The sequence below is a fragment of the Oncorhynchus nerka genome, linkage group LG11 (assembly GCF_034236695.1).
Source record: "Oncorhynchus nerka isolate Pitt River linkage group LG11, Oner_Uvic_2.0, whole genome shotgun sequence".
In the NCBI taxonomy this organism is placed as follows: domain Eukaryota; kingdom Metazoa; phylum Chordata; class Actinopteri; order Salmoniformes; family Salmonidae; genus Oncorhynchus; species Oncorhynchus nerka.
Window position 1 is genome coordinate 62,507,319 of NC_088406.1, and position 22,506 is coordinate 62,529,824.

At 42.4% G+C, this 22,506-nt stretch overlaps 2 protein-coding genes across 2 annotated transcripts; one reads left to right on the top strand and one right to left on the bottom strand.

The window, feature by feature from the left end:
- The first annotated feature begins 4,016 nt into the window (after positions 1-4,016).
- Positions 4,017-10,178, top strand: LOC115137298 (uncharacterized). Its single transcript, XM_029673541.2, has 2 exons — positions 4,017-4,353; positions 8,974-10,178. The coding sequence occupies exons 1-2, from the start codon at positions 4,283-4,285 to the stop codon at positions 9,677-9,679; spliced, it is 777 nt and encodes a 258-aa protein (XP_029529401.1). The 5' UTR covers positions 4,017-4,282; the 3' UTR covers positions 9,680-10,178.
- Positions 10,179-12,889: 2,711 nt separating this feature from the next.
- LOC115137299 (E3 ubiquitin-protein ligase ZFP91-like) lies at positions 12,890-20,533 on the bottom strand. The gene is made up of 12 exons (XM_029673542.2): positions 19,159-20,533; positions 18,704-18,738; positions 18,452-18,565; positions 18,186-18,228; positions 17,664-17,768; positions 15,954-16,037; positions 15,638-15,769; positions 15,312-15,362; positions 15,082-15,160; positions 14,712-14,826; positions 14,422-14,521; positions 12,890-14,275 (listed from the first exon to the last, which is right to left on the bottom strand). Exons 1-12 carry the CDS (start codon positions 19,560-19,562, stop codon positions 13,219-13,221), a joined length of 2,319 nt encoding a protein of 772 aa, XP_029529402.2. The 5' UTR covers positions 19,563-20,533; the 3' UTR covers positions 12,890-13,218.
- Between the last annotated feature and the right edge of the window lie 1,973 nt (positions 20,534-22,506).

The following is a 22,506-nucleotide window of genomic DNA, read 5'->3' on the forward strand; positions in this document are numbered from 1 at the left end:
TTTAACGGGAGAACTAAAGCGGAGGCGTGTGAAGGGGAGGAGTCGCACGTTGGTGAACTATTATTTATACATGAAGAGTTTAAACGAATTAGCTTGACAGAATTACGAATCCATTCACCAGGACTAGCGATGTGTTGATTTTCTAGTCGTTACTAGGAAAGTCGGAAATGTCAGACTTGCTAATTGCGTTCTACCAGGTAGCAAGTATGAAATTTCCGATTTTCCTACTAGCACACCATTGTGGTATAGGCTATATCAGGGGAAAGTCCTCAAAGCCGCAGTTTACTGCATAAAAAAAAAATCAGCTGATTTGATGATCAAGTATAGTTTTATTATTAGGTTATTGTGTGGCTCTATAGTTATTGCTTGTCAATAACCGGAAAATGGGGTTATAACCAAATCATCGGCTAATATGCACCTAGAAATATGCCTAGAAAATAGCAACATTTCTAAACAGTTGAGTGCGCGTTTTTTTTTTACATTTCCCTAAATGTTCTATACTGTTGCACTTTCGGGATTAGTAACATTATTGAATATCGAGGGGGATAGAGGGAGCCTGTTGTATATACTGAATTATTAGAGAAATTACGAGGGCTAAAAGTTTACAAAAGGGTTGGTGTGGTATGTCTGTAAACATCTAAAATGCGTTGGCATTAATAGCCTACAGCCAGAAACAAACAAATAACTTTTAAATGAAAGACGATAAATAGTTTAGAATAATGTAACAGTTGATTATGTAATTTTGTTAGGACCAGTGTGAAATCAACTTTATATTATATTGAAGCCTTGGGTGTGAAATACAACACCTTGAGCTATATATGAGGTGTACTATTTCTGTGTAATTCAAAAGCTAAAATCACGCTAAACCAGTTCAATTGGAATTTTAGAGGATTAAATGTATTAACAAAAATGTCAGACGTTTTTCTTCCAAAATGTCAATGTATTTTTTGTTGTTGTCTAGATTGGCAACGTTCAGGTATGTTCCAAAGTGAAATACCACTCCGATACTCAGGGTGGCATAGTGTCCACTTCAAACAGTAAGCCATTTTGACTCTTACATGCGCTTTCCTTATTAGCGTCACGGCAGCAACTTTAGCGTACCAACAACAACATTGACTTCCGGTGTTTCGATTTGACCTTCAAAATCAAAGTCTGCAGTAAAACGCCATGTGTATGATACAAAATCAATCCGTTAATAACATTAGGTTTCTTATGTAAAACGTTTACTTCCAGTCTCGTTTACGTTTACTTCCAAAAAGCTGAATCATAAGAAGTGTTGCTGGACTTTTACTGTGGTCAAACAGCTTAAAATGGGGTGCCTGGACACTATACAGTTAAAATATAGCACTATGACATAGGACGCATACAGTATACTGTCATACCTTATAATGTAAAAGACACATATCTTAATCTTCCTTCTGGGAGTACACTTTAGAAGAAATACAACATACAATATGTTTATTCAAAAAGTCAAGAGAGATGCAAGTAAATTTGGTCCAAAAAAAGTATACTTTATTCATAAGAAATATCACATTGACATTGAACTAATACAATTGATCATCAACAGTTACAACTTTGAAATTAGTTTCAAGTTTTGTCACGTGCACACGTAAAGTGAAGTGCTGACTTGCTAGCTCTTTCCCAAAAATGCAGTACTCAATATCAAATAGTATGAAGTCTATTTTCTTTAAAACACACGAGAAATAAGAAAAACACGAGAAAGTAAGCTATATACAGGGTCAGTACCAGGGACACTGGAGTGGTTAAGGTAGATATGTACATGTAGGCAGGGGTAAGGAGAAAGTAACTGGTAGCAGGACAAATAATAACATATCAACATAGCAGCAGCATAAAGGCACCCTCATACTAGGTTCGGTTTGCTTCTACCAGAACTCGGCTAGGCAAAGCGAACGTCTGTGCCTCGCATATTCCCTTAAAAAGACATTTGTTTGTAAAACGAGAAGAAAAATGGCAATATTACGGTTTGTCCCTCTTGAGACGACGTACCAATAACATAGCCATAACACTTCCTCAAAATATTTCTAATCGATCAAAGATAAATAAAGGCTTTAGTGGTGGGTGGGTGTGCTGGTATGTGCATGCATGGTGATGAGTGTGTATGTCTAAGTGTGTCGGTGTCAGTGTGTGTGCAGGAGTGTCAGTACATGCATGTGTGAGTGTGTGGGTAGAGACCCGTGAGTGGCATATAGTGCAGATAGTCAGTGCATATAGACCGTGGGTGAGGATGGCCAGCTATTTTCTAGCTGTTCAAAAGTCTCAGTGCCTGGAGTCACCATTATATTCAATGAACCTGATATATACACATACTTACATAACATTTTATGCAATAATCTTTTTTTCTGATAATTCTTACAAAATCTCATGTTGTTGTGAATGAATTCATTGATGTTATCTCCAAATAGGACTGCTTAAGTGAACACACACACACATAGGGACCACAACAACTTCCATCTACTCCTCTCTTCACCATACGGAGCAGCACCTAGACCAAACCCTTAACCTACCCTTTACCCTAAACCGGGTTTGTATCCTAACCCCAATCCCACCCCTTACCCTAAACCAGGTTCGTATCCAAATCCCAACCCTACCCTCCCCATACATCCCTATTTGCCTTCTTTGAGCCCACCCCTGTCTTTATTAATGTTTTGTATAGTCTGATGTTTTGTTTTGACTCCTACTTTGTTCTTTTTCTTTTCATTTCTATAATTGTGAAGTGACTTTGGGTCATTGAAAAGCACCAAGTGATTAGAACATTCATATTTCAGAACAATGTCCACAACCTTTCCATGTAATGCCAAATACTGTAGAGACATTTCTGTAGTGAGTGAAGAATGTCCTCCAGTTCTTTCTCATACTGCTTTATGGAGTCCATTATTTTAACACTCATTGTAAATACTATTGCAATCACATTACTTTCTTTTTCATGTTTATAGCTATGGCCATCCAACGTGCTTTCAAATGTATAGGTATTATAAAAAAAAATGTAAACACCACCAATTGCGCGATATTCTAGGTACCTTAAGCAAAACATTATCCTCTCAGAACAGAAATTCTGTGACTGTTGGCACATCAACACAACGTGATCCTCCAAATGAGATTTTATAAGATCAAGGTATACATCCATTTAGTGTTGTGTGGGTGGTGATGAGTGTGCATGTGTGTGTGTTTATATGTGTGCAGGAGTGTCAGTGTAGGCATATGTGACTGTGTGGGTAGAGACCCGTGAGTGGCAAGTAGTCAGTGCAGATAGACAGTGGGTCAGGCTGGGCAGCCATTGCCTAGTTTTTCAAAAGTCTCAGTGCCTGGAGTTATTGGCAGTTCAAAAGTATCAGTGCTTGGGGATAGAAGGTGTCTCTGAGCCTGTTGGTCCGAGACCCAATGCTCCGGTACCGCCTATATGATCCACGAATCAGTCCAAAACCAAAGTCCAAGAGGCAAACCTTTTGATTTAAAAAAATAAATAATAATAATAAAAATAATAAAACAGCTTTTGATTGATTGCGACCAAGGTGGGTTTAAGAAAATTGTTGGAAGGCATAGCATATTTGGGGTAACATAAACCTATAGCAATATGATTTTACTAGGATACTGCCTCACTTTTAATAATAGTTTTCACTCTATAAGCCAGTATGTAATTTATAGGCCTATAGTGTATTGCATTGGAACCAATGGTGTGGGTAGAGTAGAACGTGTGGCTGGGCATATAGATTCTACAGATACCAGTGAAGAGTCCCAATCCCACTTTTACTTCGGCACGTAGAATAGTTCTCTATAAACCAATATGTATTTCATATACAGTGTTGCATTGGGGGCATTTATTTAACCTTGTTTTACAACCCAAATTAAATGCAAATATCACTTAATTATGAACACATGAGTTATTGTTTAGACAATTATTGCCCATATATCATGAATAAATACAGGTTACGGGCTCTTTTATACTATTACGAGAGGAACTTTTATTTATTTGGAATATTTTCGAAATTCCGTGACCCAGAAGTACTTTTTTATTGTTGCGGACACTTACTTTTGGATTAGCAAATTGTAGCTACACCAACAACAGAAATACAACAATTCATAAATGTATTGAGCAACAAACATCTTCATACGGATTATAACTGCCAGTTCAATCAAACATAAAACGCAGACCGCAATTTGTGACTGGATTAAGGCGAAACAAGGACGGAGAGATAGAGACAAATATAGCTACTGGCTAACGTTGCGTTAGCCTGTTAACGCAAGGGCTAAACAGCAAGTTGACATGAATTCTCTCGTCGGCTATGGCGTGTCCTCTGATTCTGACAGCGATGGGGATATTGTAAACAACAAGAAGTAAGTTACAATTCAGGAATACAATTTAGAAAACCTTTGTTTGTGGAAGATTAATTGAAAAGATTGACGTGTGTTTCATAGAGCTCGCCAGTTTGTAGTCCTAAAACCCGGAAATGAGTTACCTGGTTCGTTCAGCAATCCCTATGGGTTAAGAATAGGGTTTGGGGATAAATGCAGAAAATAAGGTCTGAGGTTAACACGGGTTTAGGAGATCTTATATGTTTTGTTCTATGAGATAATATCGGTTAGTTTGATTTAACTTAACCTTTATTTGATCAGGAAGTCATATTGAGACCAAGCTCTCTTTTACAGATGAGCCCTGAATTGCACAAATGACAGAAAATAGGACACCGGGGTTAACACGCCTACTCTTACGATGGGATCTTTAATGACCTCAGAGAGTCAGGACACTCGTTTAACGTTCCATCTGAAAGACGGCACCCTACACCAATCACTGCCCTGGGGCATTGGGATATTTTTTTAGACCAGAGGAAAGAGTGCCTCCTAATGGCCCTCCAACACCACTTACAGCAGCATCTGGTCTCCCATCCAGGAACTGAACGGTACCAACCCTGCTTAGCTTCAGAAGCAAGCCAGCAGTGGTATGCAGGGTGGTATGATGGTATGCAGCTGATTTACATAACTGATTTACATAACTCAGAGACCCAAGGAATGTCCAGTTAGCCATCCCTGAGACCCAGTGTGATAACTTGTATGTCTAAAGTTGGGTAAAGAAATTGGGTACAGTGGGACTTATTGTAAAATAGCTTTATGAATGAAAACGTAGCAATCTATCAACCAACCTAAAAGAGGGCCGACCAACTTTCTGGTAGAGAATGCAGTGATGAGTCCTACAATTGTTGGCCATAATTAATGTGCTACGACAAACTGCATCTAACGGCTTTAGTGGCGTGGCCGCTGTGTCCCTAGTATAGAGGATGCTGCCATAGTCTAGGGCTGATGGGAACGTGGACTGGATAATCCGTTTTCTACTCCTTAGCGAGAGGCAGCAACTTCTTCTATCGAAGAAGCTCATTTTTATTCTCAGCTTCTTAACTAACTTGGCAATGTGCTTTTTAAAAGACAGCTTTTCATCTATTCAGTTGCACAGACATTTGTAAGCAGGAACACGATCAATATGGACACCATCCAAAAGTACACATGCTTAGATCATGCGCTCTAGAGAACAACGTATACTTAGTTTTACCTGCATTCAGTACTCATTTCAGGTCAATAAAGTTTTTCTATAATACAATGATCTCTACTTGCACATGTGTATGTATGTATGTATGTATGTGTGTGTGTGTGTGTGTGTGTGTGTGTGTGTGTGTGTATATATATTGTGTGTGTGTATATATATTTAATTTTTTTTATTTTTTATATATATATATTCTGCACATCTACCATTCCAGTGTTTAATTGCTATATTGTAATTATTTCGCCACCATGGCCTATTTATTGCCTTACCTCCCTTATCCTACCCCAGTTGCACATACTGTGTATAGACTTTTTCTACTGTATTATTGACTGTATGTTTGTTTATTCCATGTGTAACTCTGTGTTGTCATATGTGTCGAACTGCTTTGCTTTATCTTGGCCAGGTCGCAATTGCAAATGAGAACTTGTTTTCAACTAGCTTACCTGGTTAAATAAAGGTGAAAAAAAAGAAGTTTATTTTATTTGAACTATTTTCTACATTGTAGAATAATAGTGAAGACATCAAAACTATGAAATAACACATATGGAACCATAAAATATTTTATATTTGAGATTCTTCAAATAGCCACCCTTTGCCTTGATGACAGCTTTGCACACTCCTGGCATTCTCTCAACCAGCTTCATGAGGTAGTCACCTGGAATGCATTTCAAATAACAGGTGTACCTTATAAAAGTTAATTTGCGGAATTTCTTTCCTTAATGCGTTTGAGCCAATCAGTTGTGTTGTGACAAGGTAGGGGGGTATACATAAGATAGCCCTATTTGGTAAAAGACCAAGTCCATATTATGACAGGGACAGCTCAAATAAGCTAAGAGAAACGACAGTCCATCATTACTTTAAGACATGAAGATCAGTCTATTCCCGGAAAATGTCCAGAACTTTAAAAGTTTCTTCAAGTGCAGTCGCAAAAACCATCAAGCTCTATGATGAATCTGGCTCTCATGAGGACTGCCACAGGAAAGGAAACCCAGAGTTACCTCTGCTGCAGAGGATAAGTTCATTAGAGGTACCAGCCTCATAAATTGCAGCCCAAATAAATGCTTCACAGAGTTAAAGTAACAAACACATCTCAACATCAACTGTTCAGAGGAGAATCAGTGTGAATCAGGCCTTCATGTTCAAATTGCTGCAAAGAAACCACTACTAAAGGACACTAAGAAGAGACTTGCTTGGGCCAAGAAACACAAGCAATGGACATTAGACTGGTGAAAATGTGTCCTTTGGTTTGGAATCCAAGTATGAGATTTTTGGTTCCAACCGGCGTGTCTTTGTGAGACACTGTGTGGGTGAATGGATGATCTCAGCATGTGTATTCCCCACCGTGAAGCATGGAGGAGGAGGTGTTATGGTGTGGGGGTGCTTTGCTGGTGACACTGTGATTTATTTAGAATTCAAGGCACACTTAACCAGCATGGCTACCACAGCATTCTGCAGCAATACGCCATCCCATCTGGTTTGGGCTTAGTGGGACTATCATTTGTTTTTCAACAGGACAATGACCCGACACACCTCCAGGCTGTGTAAGGGCTATTTTACAGAGAAGGGTGATGGAGTGCTGCATCAGATGACCTGGCCTCACATTCCCCCCAATCTCAACCAAATTGAGATGGTTTGGGATCATTCGGACCGCAGAGTGAAGGACAAGAGGGCAACAAGTGCTCAGCATTTGTGGGAACTCCTTCAAGACTGTAGGAAACGCATTCCAGGTGAAGCTGGTTGAGAGAATGCCAAGAATGTGCAAATCTGTCATCAAGGCAAAGGGTGGCTATTTGAAGAATCTCAAATATAGAATATATTGATTTGCTTAACACTTTTTGGTTACTACATGATTCCATATGTGTTATTTCATAGTTATAGATGTCTTCACTATTATTCTACAATGTAGAAAATAGTAAAAATAAAGAAAAACCCTTGAATGAGTAGGTGGTCTAAAACCTTTGACTGGTAGTGTACATCAGTCAGGTTTTAAACCATCCCTAGTTATAAATGATGCTAGGCAAGAAAGTTAATATCTTTGAAATGTATTCTAAATGTACATCAGTCGGGTTTTATATCAGGTCAACCCTAGTTATAAATGATGCTAGGCAAGAAAGTTTAGAAATAGGCAGATACTTATTTAAGTCAAAAGGGTCACCTTCCAAACCTTGGGGATAGTGCCAGATATTTTCATCAGGTATAGGTATATAATCGTCAGCCCTAGTGGATTTTTTTTTTTTTTTACATCAATTTTAAGCAAGGCACATCGCAGATAGTGAATTGTTGGAATGAAAACAAATATTCACTAGAAGTTGACAGGTTAATCGTCGAGTCAGCTAGAGGCTGGCAGAGGGAAAAGCAGTCAGTTGACTGACCATGGGTCAATTAAACAACTGTTTCTCTCAAATAAAAAGCCTGCTGAGATGATACAATTATAATTAAAAGCATCACTTATCCCATTCTTCCCAGTTACGATGCCAGAGTCAGACAGAACTCGCTTAGGCAGGGAAGAAGAAGAATTGTTACGGCTTCAGTGCATTTACTGTTTTTCCCAAATTTTGAAGGATCACCAGCCGAGTCAGAGATGGAGCTTAAAAGGTAGCTTTGATTTAGCTTTCTTAATCACGATAGTACATCTGTCTCTGAATTCTGAAAGTGTGCCAGTCCACTGGAGAGTCACTTTTCCTTGCTTTAGCCCAGGCCCGATATCTTATCTGAATGAGTTCAGATAGATCTAACCTTTGGTTTTCTTCAGAGCTATCTTTGACTAAATGGTTTTTAAAGGGGGTGTGTTTATTTGTCAGAGGAATGCATATAGAGGATACATTTTCTAGAGCCAATTCTGGGTCAGGAATACAGGAGACAGTGGCGAAATCAGAGGAGAACATGTTATGTAAAACCCCTTTAGGGGAGAACTTCTTTTTAAAAATCTTAATTAAACAATGATTAGTATTTTGCTGTTTCTGATCTCTAATGCGTACTCCACTAGTCAAATATTAGTTAACGTTACCTTTATGATTTATGACGCCTTTGTGCTTTATGCTTGTTTTGATTACATAAATGTTTCAAAATGGACAAAAAGTGACGTTAGCTGATGAAGATTATGTCAAAACGTACAAGATCTCCCTAAGCCTGTGTTTACCACAGACCTTATTTTCGGCAGTTAACCAGAAACCCTCCAAAAACACCATTCATTTTCCGATGGGCTTTGTCCAATGAACCATGAGTTGGTGCCTACAAAAAGATGCCATTACTATTGTTCTCTATGGAGAGGAGCGTTGTGATTGGTCTTGCTATTCAAACCAGATATGATTTCCTCTTCCAGTCAAATTAAATATTTCCAGATTGAGAAGTCCTTGAAATCTTTTTTTGGATAACACTACAGCTAGTATACCAGTCCATTTATGCATGTTTTGTCTTTGAAGGACTGAGAGCAAGGTGGATGGAGAGACCCAGAAGAAGGGCCGCAATTTCCTCCTAGAGTCCGGGTCAGCCTCCAGCGAGTCGGACTGTGACTCCAACCCAGAGGAAGAGGTGAACCCTGTATCTCAACTACAACCAAAACGCCCTCCTCCTTCCTGTATGGGACCCCCCTCCGAGTCCCGGACCCCTCTCCTCCCCGCACCCCCTAGCTCCCTCTCCCACAAACTCCCCCCTCCCCCCCTCGGGGCCTCGTCCAAGAGTGGCGTATTCGCCAACCCCTTCAAGGCTCAAGCCGACCAGAAGCTCAACGTCTTGCAGAAGCATGTCCCTCTCACAGTGCAGGCCCGGCCCTCCCAGATAGGGGGCAAGAGGATGTGTGTGGCGTACAGGAAGGACGGACGCTGCAGGTTCGGGATCAAATGCAAGTTTGCCCACGACAGCGATCTCCAGAGCTCCATCATTCCCAATGACTATGACCCCCCTGAGGATGACGCTCTCGGATCGCACCAAGCTGACCCCAACGCAGGAGGCTCTTCATACATGGGTCGCCAGAACTTTCACCACAACCAGGGAGGAGACCCTGAAGAGGAGGAGGGTCAGCAGTCTAGGAAGAGGAGAGTAGGGCTGAGTAACACCCTAGTGCCTCCTAAAAGGGCGTTGAAGAATTATGCAATGCAGAGGAAGAGAGAACATGTCAATTTGAACTGAGCGACTTGCACAGGAATACTGTCAGCAGCAATACGCTGTGTGTGTGTGTATGTGTATGTGTATGTGTGTGTGTGTGTGTGTGTGTATAAGCTCACATTGTTTTAGTGTGTGACAAGAGAAAATGGGAACGTGTTCCAATTTTGTACCATTATTCTGCACTCATTTACTCCCCCAATGGATGTGAAAGGAATGGACTGGTGTAAAATATGGTTTAAACTTCTCCCTACCCATGCTTACGAGTGAGCAAGTGCAAACTAATCAGACTACAGCCAGAGAGTATTCTATACACCGCTTGTCAGTATGCAAGATAGGATAACTATACCACACTTCCAAACCTCTGTTCAGTCCAGTACATATACTTCAGATTGGTAGTTTGTACATGGGGTTTTTGTACATGGGGTTTTTGTAGTTTCATTGAAAACATATTTATTTTGGAAGAACCTGTCCATTGGAAATATAAGCTACATTTTATCATTGTTAAATAAATGCGTTAAATGTTTGTTATTTGTGTTTGTGATCACTTAATGATAAATGGACATAGGAACTGGAGATACCAATAAAGTTATGGATCAAGTTTAGGAAAATATATTGATTAGAGAAAGATTGAAAGGAGAGGCAGCACAGGGTTACTTTTTTTGATCAGTTGCAACACACTCCGGCATCAGTCACAATGTAAGCACACACACTCAGCTCCTGCTTTTTGGGATGGATCTATTTTTAGCCCCACCACACCAGCGATTGATGCTTCTCCAGCCAAAAACTGCAATGAAAGCCAAGATCGAACGGAACAGACAGCGGGCTCTGATGCTGAGGCAAGCCCGACTGGCTAGCGGACTATTGGCAGGAGAGGGGGGTGGCACCTCGGCTAGTCACAAAAAACAGACTCTTGAGGAGGGTTCCTCATTGATGAAGAAGAGGAGGGACAGGAGGAGCAAAGGGGGGAATAAGGTGGTGCGTCAACCAGGTATGTACATTTATAACGAATCATATCTGTTGGTGTTATGTCAACGTCTATCAGAGGTCATCTATCTAGCGGCTGTGCTCTCATCTGTCAAAGATAAGATCCATTGGTTCATGTGTGCCCCCAAATGGCTTCATGCCATAGCAAATGCCAGTGGCTAAGTGGAGTCAGTTTCTTTCTATAGCCCAGCTAACTGAAACAATGGCCATATCAATAACAGCATAAACAAATATCAAGATTGTCACAAGAAACAATCAGTAACAACAATAATGAAGGGTGTTTTTTTTTTTTACTTACTAGGGCACCTTGGTTGACTGACTCCTAGCGCTCTGCATTGGTCGTAAGTTGCTCTTGATAAGAGCGTCTGCTAAATGACAAAAATATCACATGTAAATGTACTAGTAGTGTAGACAGTGTTGAGTTAGCCTGGGCGCCATGTCTGCTCGGTCTGACAATTCCACAAGCAGTTGGCTAGAGAACAGAAACGCTCCATAGAGGCGGGTTGCTCCGAGGAGGCTAAGGAGTCCAGAGAAAACAGGGAGGTGCAGAAGCGCTTCAACACAAAGGTCAAAGGTCAGTAACACTTTTTTTTTTATTTTTAAGTTGATTTCTTTTATCAACATGAATTAAATACGGCGATTGAGACAGACAACAGAACTACTGTGTTCTGATCCTCACTCAGACATACGGCCAAGTAAGTCACCTAATATAGATCAAACCTACCAGCTCCAGTGGATTGTGGAAAGCGGGTGATGCAGTTTTGTTTCATTATTGATTTAAAAGATAAACCTGCACACTGAGCTTGCCAGTATCACTTATGTTTATTCCGCTTACTTATTTATATTCAATGTTTTGTTTGTTATTTACTCTGTTGTGAACCTGAGCTGTGTCGTGCAGTGAGGAGCAGCGTGTGGACAAAGGACACCAACTGACCTATGAGCAGATGAAGCTTAGTGTCCTTTAACCCTTATCCCAGGGGGCCCACAGGGTGAGTTTTTTTTTGACCACTGGTTGACACCGGACACATAAACTGAGATTCAAATAACTTACCATGTACTTGACACAATTCCTTGTAGCTGAAGCAAGATCTTCCTGAAATCTTGTACATGTCATACACAATGTGGCCACAAGAGGGCAGGCATGCGTGAACATTCCTCTACATGTTGTGCTGCTCAGAAGCTGGAGATAGCGATCGTACTATTAAATATCAACTTGATCATTTCCCTTTTATATTGACAATTTGTAAGATAATGTAGCATGTAGAAGGATCTATGTCTGAAATAAATATTTTTCCATCATTTTATGTTTTTGCAATAAAATGTATATTTAGTTGGATTACTGTGGACGGATTAAGCCAGGATAAAATATGGAGTGGACTATGAAGTTCCGAAAACAGTTGACATTGATGTCAATTCCGATTGAGCCGACATATGCAGCATTTACTTTGAATGTGATTTCCATGACCTCTGTAAACATTGCCCATAAACTGTCCGTCTCTGAGCGAGTTCCTCTGCCCAGGCTTTGCCGATGCATTCCCGATCTATAGGCCTGATTCAATCAGATCAAGTGATCGCGAACACCCGCTTAGCTGGTGTTTTGGCGGCTTTGGAGGTGTAACTGCATTAGAGCTGTCAAATCAGTAAGCACACACCCATCCCACTCGCATTAGATGTTCAGAATGAGAAAGTGTAGGCTATATAGAAATAATGACTCGGAAATCCTCCTTTTGTTGAATGATTTCCAATCAACCTAAATCAAGGTTTAGGCTAGATAAGGCTACCATCTCACATTCCAGTGTTTTCTAACTTGTAAACAAGGCTGCATGGGGATTTCTTTCGATGTGATTCCGTGCAGCCAATGTCAACTCTAGGTATAATGGCGTAAGCCGCTTGTACATTGAACAGCTCTAACGCAGTTCCGCCTCCAAAACCACCGCTATAAGGGTGTTGGCTAGGGCAGATCTGATCTAAGAATCTAAGCCCTACTGTTAGAAACTGCTTTCAGTTCTTTGTTTGCCATGGAAAATTGAGAACTGTAAGTGTTGTGATACTAGTATCATGAGGAAGGTGGGAGGGGCTCATTGTAATGGCTGGAATGGAAACTATGGAACAGACAAACACACTAAACATGGGAACGTGTTTGCCTCGGTTCCATCGATTCCACTCCAGCCATTACAATGAGCCAGTCCTCCTATAGCTCCTCCCACCAGCCTCTTCTGATAAATGCTAAACACAAACACAGAAGGCCAGTTGATGGGTATAGATGGCTACATCACTTTATGTACAAAGGCAACAACTCACACTCACACAACTGCCCTGATGCGGGTAGATCTAAAAAGCTACCAAAAGTGACTATAAATACATTTCTGTGATCCTATATATTTCAAATGGTGCCACAATACATTAGGAGGGACATCGCTAGACCTCTCATTTTTTACTGTCTTTCCCAGTTTCCCCTAACCTCGAAATCCAGACTGAATCACCTTATGTTGTTTCACTTTCCTAATTAGTGATCGTAAAGTGAAACATCTGAATTCAGTTTGAATTTCCAGGCTAGCCCCCCCCCCCCCCCGACTACTCTAGATAAGTACATGTTGCATGTGCACTTCTGTTGAATCGGTCAAGACATCCCCCTCCACCACTCCGTCCCCCTCTCCGCCTCCTTCCCAAATGACCTCTCCCTCCCCTACAGTCTCACACTGTTGAAGGGTGTTAGCGGAAGGAGAGGAGGCAGAGAGAACAGAATCGTCCAGAGCGTAGCTTTCGCTACAACCCACAGTGGTTGGGTCCTGAAGCTGGATGTCCTGAGTTTGGGGCGGAGGTTGAAGTTGGACCTGGGCCAAGAGAGGGAGGTTGGCGGTAGAAATATGGGAGCTACTCTGGAGGGTTTGGAGTTGCTGGGGGGTGGCTAACAAGGGGATCTGCTGCAGATGTGTCTGCGACCCGTCGACGGTCTGGAAGGTCATGTGGAGAATCTGCGGCTGCTGATTCTGCTGCTGATAAGACTGCAGGGTCATTTGCTGGGGCTGATGCTGCTGGGTCACTACCGAGCCGGAATGAAGGGCCAGTTGCTGCATCTGGGCCTGCTGCTGCTGCGGGGAAGTGGCCGCCACCTGTTGAACAAAATGAAGGGGCATCTGGAGCTGGAGGGTGTGGTGGGTCTGCTGCTGCTGGGTGTCGGAGGGCGACGGGGGGTCGATGGGGGACAGGGCGATGGTCAGGGGCATCTGCATGGCGTGGAGGCCCTGGTCCTGACTCACTACTACCACCTGGTGGCTCATCTGACCCATCTGAGCTACCTGTTGCCCCATGTGGGTCATTTGTTCACCCACTTGGGTCACCTGCTTGGCGGGCTCCAGTCGTACCAGCTCCCCCTGGTTCCCGACACAACCCACTCCCGAGGCCTCCAGCAGGGAGGCAGGGGTAGTGATGAGGGCCCCTGCATTGGCCACCAGGGCCTCTGCGATGAGCACCTCCGGGTGGCTCTTGGCCTTGTGGGCCACCACGCTGTCCTTCTTCTCAAACTTCTTGTTGCAGATGGAGCAGGAGAACTGGTAGGTGGCATCAGCATCGTGCTTCTTCATGTGCCAGTTGAGGGAGGCCTTCTGGCGGCAGGTGAAGCCACAGATCTCACATCTACAGGAAGTGAGAGGGAGTGATGTAGAACGTAAAAGAGAAAGGGGGAGGGGTGGAGGCACAGACAGGTGCAACATTTAAATAAATGGATGGAATTAATTAACAACCAGGCAAACAAATAAATGAGGTTGGAGATGGAAACTCACTGCAGTGGTTTCTCTCCGGTGTGGATCATGCGGTGCACAGCCAGGTTGTGGGAGCTCTTGAAGGCGCGGGCGCAGAACTCGCAGATGTAGTCCCTCTGGTCTGAGAGGGGGAGCAGAGAGAGTTAGCAGTAGCTCATCACAGAAAACAATGACAGGTCAAGCGCTGCTTCTGTGATTGCATGTAATACTGTACTTGTGTGTGCATGTAAATGTTTAGTGAGGATAGTTAGCATTCAGTGTGTCTGTATGTGGACCTCTACGTGTGTGTGTGTGTGTGTGTGTGTGTTTACCGGTGTGGTGCTTGGCATGGCGAAGTAGCTGTTTCTGCAGCCTGAAGAGTCTTCCGCAGGATGGGTGAGGACATACAAACTTCTTCTTCAAAAGGTGCTGGTACTTAATATGGTGCTGGGAATTACAGGAAAAAGAGAGTCAGCGAGAGAGACGAAGGATGGGGAAAAAAGCTTAATACTATTCACCTACGTTGGGGTCAATTCCATTTCAACAGCCAATTCAGGAAGTGAAAGTGAAATTCAATTGCATGCATTGAAAAAAAAATCTTAATTGAAATCGACCCCAACCCTGTTCGTGCACAACTCAATCTCAGAATAGCTTGTGAGCTTTGTCGTCGCTATGGCGACCACTACAGTTGCTATGGCAGACCTGCAGGTAGCGAGGGTGAGCCAGGACTGTTCCACACCCCTCCATCTCACAGCGCACATACTGCACCGGTGGCTTCTTCCTGTGGGGGTGGGACATGACAGAACTGTCAATCATCATGTATGTCAGAGGTGAGGGTTCAGCTTTTATACATATGATTTCACTAATGTTTTGTTAGTTGACTAAAGAAAATAAAGAGTATTGTTGCAGTTAAACAGTAATGTCAAGTTTACCTTCTTTTCGGGAGCCGGGGACTTTTATCATCTTTCCTTCGCCTGCCTCTCCTGAGGGAAATAGAGAGAATAAAAGAAGTTGGAGAACTCTATTCAAGCAAGGGGTGAACTCAAGAGACCAAACCAATGCCAGATCCCATTCCCAAAGTGACAGAAGTCTACCCTTGCACACCCTTCCTTTGAGGTCTGAAATTGCACACTCTCCGTTACGGATTTATCAATGGTGGAAACGCCAGCCACTTCCAATGCTTTTAAATACATGATGGGGAGAGTGCAGGTGCACACTTTGGGAGAAGGTTGGAGAATCGGGGAGGGGGGGGACATACTTTCTGGGCAAATCCCCCTCTCCGAACTCGTTCTCCAGCTTCACGTCTGTGCCCTCTATCTTGATTCCTGGCTCCTTCTCTTTTTTCTCTTTCTGTCTCGGAGGGGGTTTGCGCCGTGGTTTGGGGGCATCCCTAAGAGAACGGAGGATCCATTTGGAAGGTCAACAGACAGGTCACATGGGTAAAACGCACACAAAACACACGCAAACATTTATATGCATACTGATTCACACAAAGGGAATAATACGTTGGAGCTGACATGCACACACACACTTGCACACAATCCCAAAGGGAAAGCATTACGACACATACACACCTAGTAGTCTCAGCCTCCGGGTTGTAGCTCTGGTCGTTGAGGTCATCTCTGAAGGGAATGTCATCATCACTGCTGATTTCCCCACTGTAACACAAGCACAGTGCTCAAACTCATAGCCGTACACACAGATCCTACCACACCTCCACTTGCTAAACATGTACAGTTGAAGTCGGAAGTTTACATAAACTAGTTTGAATGACTCCAACATAAGTGTTTCAACCACTCCACAAATTTCTTCTTTTGGCAAGTCGGTTTGGACATCTTTGTGCATGACACAAGTAACTTTTCCAACAATTGTTTCCAGACAGATTATTTAACTTATAATTCACTGTATCACAGTTCCAGTGGGTCAGAAGTTTACGTACACTAAGTTGACTGTGCCTTTAAACAGTTTGGAAAATCCCAGAAAACAGAAGCTTCTGAGGCTAATTTACATAATTTGAGTCAATTGGAGGTGTACCTTCAAACTCAGTGCCTCTGCCTTGACATCATGGGAAAATCATCATGGGAAAATCTAAAGAAATCAGCCAAGACATCAGAAGAAAAATGGTAGACCTCCACAAGTCTGGTTCATCCTTGGGAGCAATTTCCAAATGCCTGAAGGTATCACATTCATCTGAACAAACAATAGTACGCAAGTATAAACTCCATGAGACCATGCAATCGCAATACCGGTCAGGAAGAAGACACGAAAACAGGTTCAAAAGTATCTATATCCACAGTAAAACGAGTCCTAAATCGACCTAACCCGAAAGGCTGCTCAACAAGGAAGAAGCCACTGCTCAAAAAGTGCCATAAAAAAAGCCAGACTACGGTTTGCAACTGCACATGGGGATAAAGATTGTACTTTTTGAAGAAATATCCTCTGGTCTGATGAAACAACAATTGAACTATTTGGCCATAATGACCATTGTTATGTTTGGAGGACAAAGGGCGGGGCTTGCAAGCCAAAGAGCACCATCCCAACCATGAAGCACGTGGGGGCAGCATCATGTTGTGGGGGTGCTTTGTTGCAGGAGGGACTGGTGCACTTCACAAAATAGATGGCATCATGAAGATGGAAAATTATGTGGCTATATTGAAGCAACATCTCAAGACATCAGTCAGGAAGTTAAAGCTTGGTCGCAAATGGGCCTTCCAAATGGACAATGACCCCAAGCATACTTCCAAAGTTGTGGCAAAATGGCTTAAGGACAAAAAAGTCAAGGTATTGGAGTGGCCATCACAAAGCCCTGACCTCAAACCTACAGAACATTTGTGGACAGAACTGAAAAAGTGTGTGCCTACAAACCTGACTCAGTTACACCAGCTCTGTCAGGAGGAATGGGCCAAAATTCACCCAACTCATTGTGGGAAGCTTGTGGAAGGCTACCCGAAACGTTTGACCCAAGTTAAACTATTTAAGAGCAATGCTACCAAATACTAATTGAGTGCATGTAAACTTCCGACTCACTGGGAATGTGATGAAATAAATAAAAGCTGAAATAAATCATTCTCTCAACTATTTTTCTGACATTTCACATTCTTAAAATAAAGTGGTGATCCTAACTGATCTAAGACAGGGAATTCTTTACTTGGATTAAATGTCAGGAATTGTGAAAAACTGAGTTTAAATGTATGTGGCAAAGGTGTATGTAAACTTCAACTGTATGTGGACCATTGATTATTGCCTATACTGATCCACACACACTGCTGTCTCGCCAACATTACCTCTGAGACTGTGGCTGGAAGCTGAAGTCTTTAGGGTCATCTTGGAAAGGAGACTCATCTTCTCCTCCCAAGAGAACATCTTCCTCATTCTCCTCTTTTTTCTCACTGAGGCGAGAGGAGTCCGTGTTACTACGGTAGCACAGAGATAGACCCAAGCCTCTTTCGAACACACACACACACACGCACACACACACACACACGCACACACACACACACACACACACACACACACACACACACACAGCCTTCCAGCCATGAGATGAGTAAGAATGCTGTTCGTTTATTCACCTCAACTAACCGGTGCCCCCGCACATTGACTCTGTACTGGTACCCCCCTGTAATTAGTCTCGCTATTGTTATTTTACTGCTGCTCTTTAATTTAATTTCATATCCGTATTTTTTAAACTGCATTGTTGGTTAGGGGCTCGTAAGTAAGCACTTCACTATAAGGTCCATCTATACCTGCTGTATTTGGCGCATGTGACTAATACAATTGGATTTGGAATGCATGTGTATACTCACAGCCTAACTGTCTTCTTTGCAACTACCTTTGCTTCCACCTCCACTGGAACAAAAAACAACATTATCACACAATGCCAATACAACAATCACAATTTGATTGGGCTTTTTCAGGATGACACATTCCCCTCTGTCTCGTGAACGGCCCAACCCCCACAGAGTTGATGTAACCGACCAGAAAAAAATAAAATCGAACCCCATGCAACCCAAGACGTTCTTAGCCCACTCAGTTTAATCCCAAACACAATTTAGCTGGTTGGTGTGCCTACCGGTTGGGTTGTCGGTGCCAGGCTCACTCTTGCACACAGGCTTGGCGGACCCCCTGGTACCCCGGGCAGAAGGGGCCTTGGCACGCGTCTGAGCATTCTGTGAGTGAGGGTGGACTGGAAAGGGCAAAGTGAGTGCCATCATACACACCTTTGAATTGGAATACTAATTCAAGGTGTGTCTTACTAGTTTTGTTACTGTAGCCACATATCTTTGTCTAGTTTATCAGGCAATGTATGAGGGTGGTCACCTACCTTGAACATCGGTGGGTTTCCTTGGGTGCCCTGAGCTGCGGAGAAAGAGTTATCAAAATAGTGATAACTTCCCGGCTGACTTTCTGTTAATCTAGCTATGTACAATATGACATAATCATGAGTTGCTGTCATTCAAGACTGCTACATACAGGTTGCAACTTGACAAAACCGCTCACACCGGGAATGAGAGGACAGGTAAAGAACATTAGACATTAAAACCAGGTATTACCCCTCCCTCTTCCTCCACCCTTTTTAAAGGAACTGTGCTGGAATACGTACATGTCAGTGTATACAATTAGCAGCTATGCATACAACCGGTTTTATGACCGTAAAATGTTGACAAGCAAACTTGGCTGGCTAACAATTTAACACAGGCATGTAAAGATGTTACGTTTATTGCAGAGGACACGGCTATATTGCAATTTATGGTGTACTAAAGGCGTATACGAACGTACTCATGAGCTTGACTACTGTCATCCCCGACCTCTCCGGTACTCTCTGTTGAAGCTGCGGAGGAGGCATTTTTCCTGGATCGTGGACAAGCAGCCTTCCTCCGGCGGTTTACGGCTTTGTCAGGGCTCGATTCTTCTGCATGGTCACTCTTCTCGCTCTGCAACCAAGCTGGTAGTGTTCGTGTAGACCGGTCCCGTAACACTCGTCCAGAACTCGGAGTGCCTGGTGTTGCTCCATTCGTACACGGCGAAGGAGAAACCCCCTTCTTCCGGCCAACTCCTCGGCCTCTCGAAGTCCTGCGCGGGGTGACCGCTACACTCGAGGCCGGGGATTGTACCGTGGCCTTGTCATCCTCGGGCTCATCCCTTTTATTGTTATCGCCTATTTGGGTGATTTGCGGCTCCATCACCGCGTGTTCCCGGTTCTTACCCTTTTTCCCGGACCGTATTTATTACTTTCTCTGATACTGTACTGACAGTAAACAAATGATTACATTTGATATCACATCGATCAAAACGCTTGGATTGCTAGCTAAAGGCCGTAATCCGACTGTGACATAATTCACAGAATTCGGGCCTAGTCCGCAAATTATAAGCGTTCATTTATTGATTAATAATAAAAACTTTCCTTAATTCCTACTATAATAATAAACCAATATCCATTTTTAAAGAACCAGACACTATTTTTGCATTCTTAAAGCTATAGTAAACCTAACTATTTGCACGGGCCATGTCGCGTTACCACTTTGTTGCGTCTCCTTTAAGCCAAAATAAAACCAAGGTTAAATGCATGAGCAACATACTGTTCAGCAGATGCACACGTTCGCAGCATCATCACCCAAACACATAAGTACAGACCACATAGCACGTGTTGGTCCCATCCCAGTTATTTACAGATCAGTGAAATTGAACGCGCAGGAGCTGTGTGCAAAGAATCTGCGCGCACAGACAGCCCTTTCTGGTCATGGGAAATGTAGGCCGAGTGCAAAGATCACACAAGCTATTTTATCTGATTTTATTTTGAATGTAAAGTCTAACAAAGTACAGTGAATGTAAGAGTAAATTGTGTTATCCAGTCCTTTCTTTGTAAATTATACAATGTTTTGTTATTTTATGTTTGAAAGTTATTTTGCCACTAGATGGCAGTGTAGCCTTAAATGGGATGACTGTTCTAAAATGACTGGGTAGCAGACGGGGCGCTGTTCGGAAGCCACTACCAACAATCTCTCACAGTCTCACGTCAGAATTAGTCATTCATCCATGTTTCTCAAACATCATATTTCAAAGTGTTTAGGGTTAAGTTGAGGCATTAACGCCGAAATCTTAAGGTTAGGCATTTCCCCCCGAATTCAAAATCTCAAACAACTTTCTATTGCTGGTTTCAGACTTGTAACCGTTGGAATCAGAGGCCGATGCTTACTGTTGCCCCCAGTGTCTCTAGTTTCCAGGTTCCATGTAAAAAATAAACAAAAATAACTTCTTACCAAAGATACATTTCTCGAGCAAGAATTTTGCTAGGACTATCTGGAAGTGGTTTGAGTGGGGAGGGGGAAACTAAAAACGAGCTATTATTGGCAGAGGGGTATGGAACTCTCGTTCTTATTGGTCTATTAATTAATTTACCACCTGGTGATGTCACCAGGCAGGCCAAAACTCCATCTGACCAAAACAGGCTGTCATTTCAGGCAGTCTTGTCAAACAGCTTTTCCACTAGAGGGCATTATCATCATTTTCACAATTTCGCAGTATTATTCCAACCTCGTAGTGTGTAAATAAAAAACACAGGCGTTTTTGACTGCAATGGGTCTTTAAACATGGATTTTCACATAAAATATATTCATTTAATTATATATTGAACAATAACAAAACATTTTAAAAAATCAATATATTGAGAAGAGTACATAAACTGAACATAGACAGGGCTATTACACGTCAAAAGAAAATGCACTTTTGTCAAAAGGTTTTATGGTATGTACTGCTTTTTTGTTTTGACATTTTCTCATCATTTCAAAATAATGTTTCAGTTGTACCTTAAACAGTTGGGTCAAAATAAAACATAATTTCAGAATCTTCCAAAGAAACATTAAAAGTGATTTCCCTTAATATAAACTATTCTAAATCAATCCAAAATCTTGTGACATGAGAGCCGACATGCACCTGTTGAAGTGTAAATGACTTCAATAGCTTCTTCAATAAATGACTTAATAGCACCACTAGGTTGCAGTGTTGACCACCATTTTTATCACTATGCAGCTTTGGTTAACCGGTCGGGTTAGAGACACCTGTATGATGCTCTTCACGTTTGTATATTTCACAGCCACTTGGTGGCATGTAAATACAATGAAATACAACATACCATTTTTGGAGTGGCACACTACATGCAGCTGAGTCTGTGCTGCTCCAGCCTCTTAATGTGTGTGGGCAGGGGCTAATTGGGACAAGAATTTGTCCCTGGCATTTTATCCACACAAGCCCACATCATTGCGCACACCGCTAACTTTAACATGTTTTATGAGGTTGAAGAACACATTGGGAGAGATCTTAGACCATTCCTCCATGAATAATATTTTCATATCCTTCATCTGCAATTATGGACTGCCCTCTTTAACAGGGACGGACATAGTGATTTGGAGGCCCCAGGCAGAGGCCAGTCTGAGGCCCCCTTCCTAATAAAATAATAATAAATGAATACATGTCATTTAACTGGAAAAATGTATTACCTTTGAATGTGCCATGAACACTACCAGTCATTATGTTTTCATCTGATTGTCAAACAAATCACTTTGCATGTTCATACCAAAAATTCCAGCACTGTGCACCTGCCAGCTTTCCATCAATTCGCAAGTGGCTAATACTATCTCACCGGAGAAAGCATCTGAGCGAGCAAAACAGCGCCCCTCTGTCTCACTATATGTAGAGTTTGGGGGCCTCGTGCGGAGCATGGGGGATCCTCAAACGGAGAAATTATGCTCAGCTCACGAACAAGGCCCCTCGATGATGTGAGGCATGAGGCAATTGCCTCTTCTGCCTAATGTTAAGTCCACCATTGCTCTTCAATTTCAACCACAGGTTTTCAATGGGGTTGAAGTCTGGAGACTTCGATGGCCATTACAAAATGTTGATTTTGTGGTCAATTAACATTTTTTTTTGTGGATTTTGATTTGTGCTTGGTGTTATCGTCTTGCCGGAAGATCCGTACTGTCACAGATTTACACACATCAAATTACGAATTGGCCTGAGACCACATTTGACCGTAAGTGTTGATTATTATTACAGGGCTCCAGACTAACATTTTCCCCTGGTGTCACTGGTGCTGCTAACTTTTACAGTTGGTGGCACCAGCCCATGATT

Coding starts and splice junctions, on each gene's coding strand:
- LOC115137298 (XM_029673541.2), top strand. CDS start 4,283: ATGAATTCTCTCGTCGGCTATGGCGTGTCCTCTGATTCTGACAGCGAT. Junction 4,354..8,973: donor GATATTGTAAACAACAAGAA/GTAAGTTACAAT, acceptor TTGTCTTTGAAG/GACTGAGAGCAAGGTGGATG.
- LOC115137299 (XM_029673542.2), bottom strand. CDS start 19,562: ATGGAGCCGCAAATCACCCAAATAGGCGATAACAATAAAAGGGATGAG. Junction 18,229..18,451: donor TGGCACCGACAACCCAACCG/GTAGGCACACCA, acceptor TTTTTGTTCCAG/TGGAGGTGGAAGCAAAGGTA. Junction 14,827..15,081: donor CTCACCCTCGCTACCTGCAG/GTCTGCCATAGC, acceptor TGTAATTCCCAG/CACCATATTAAGTACCAGCA.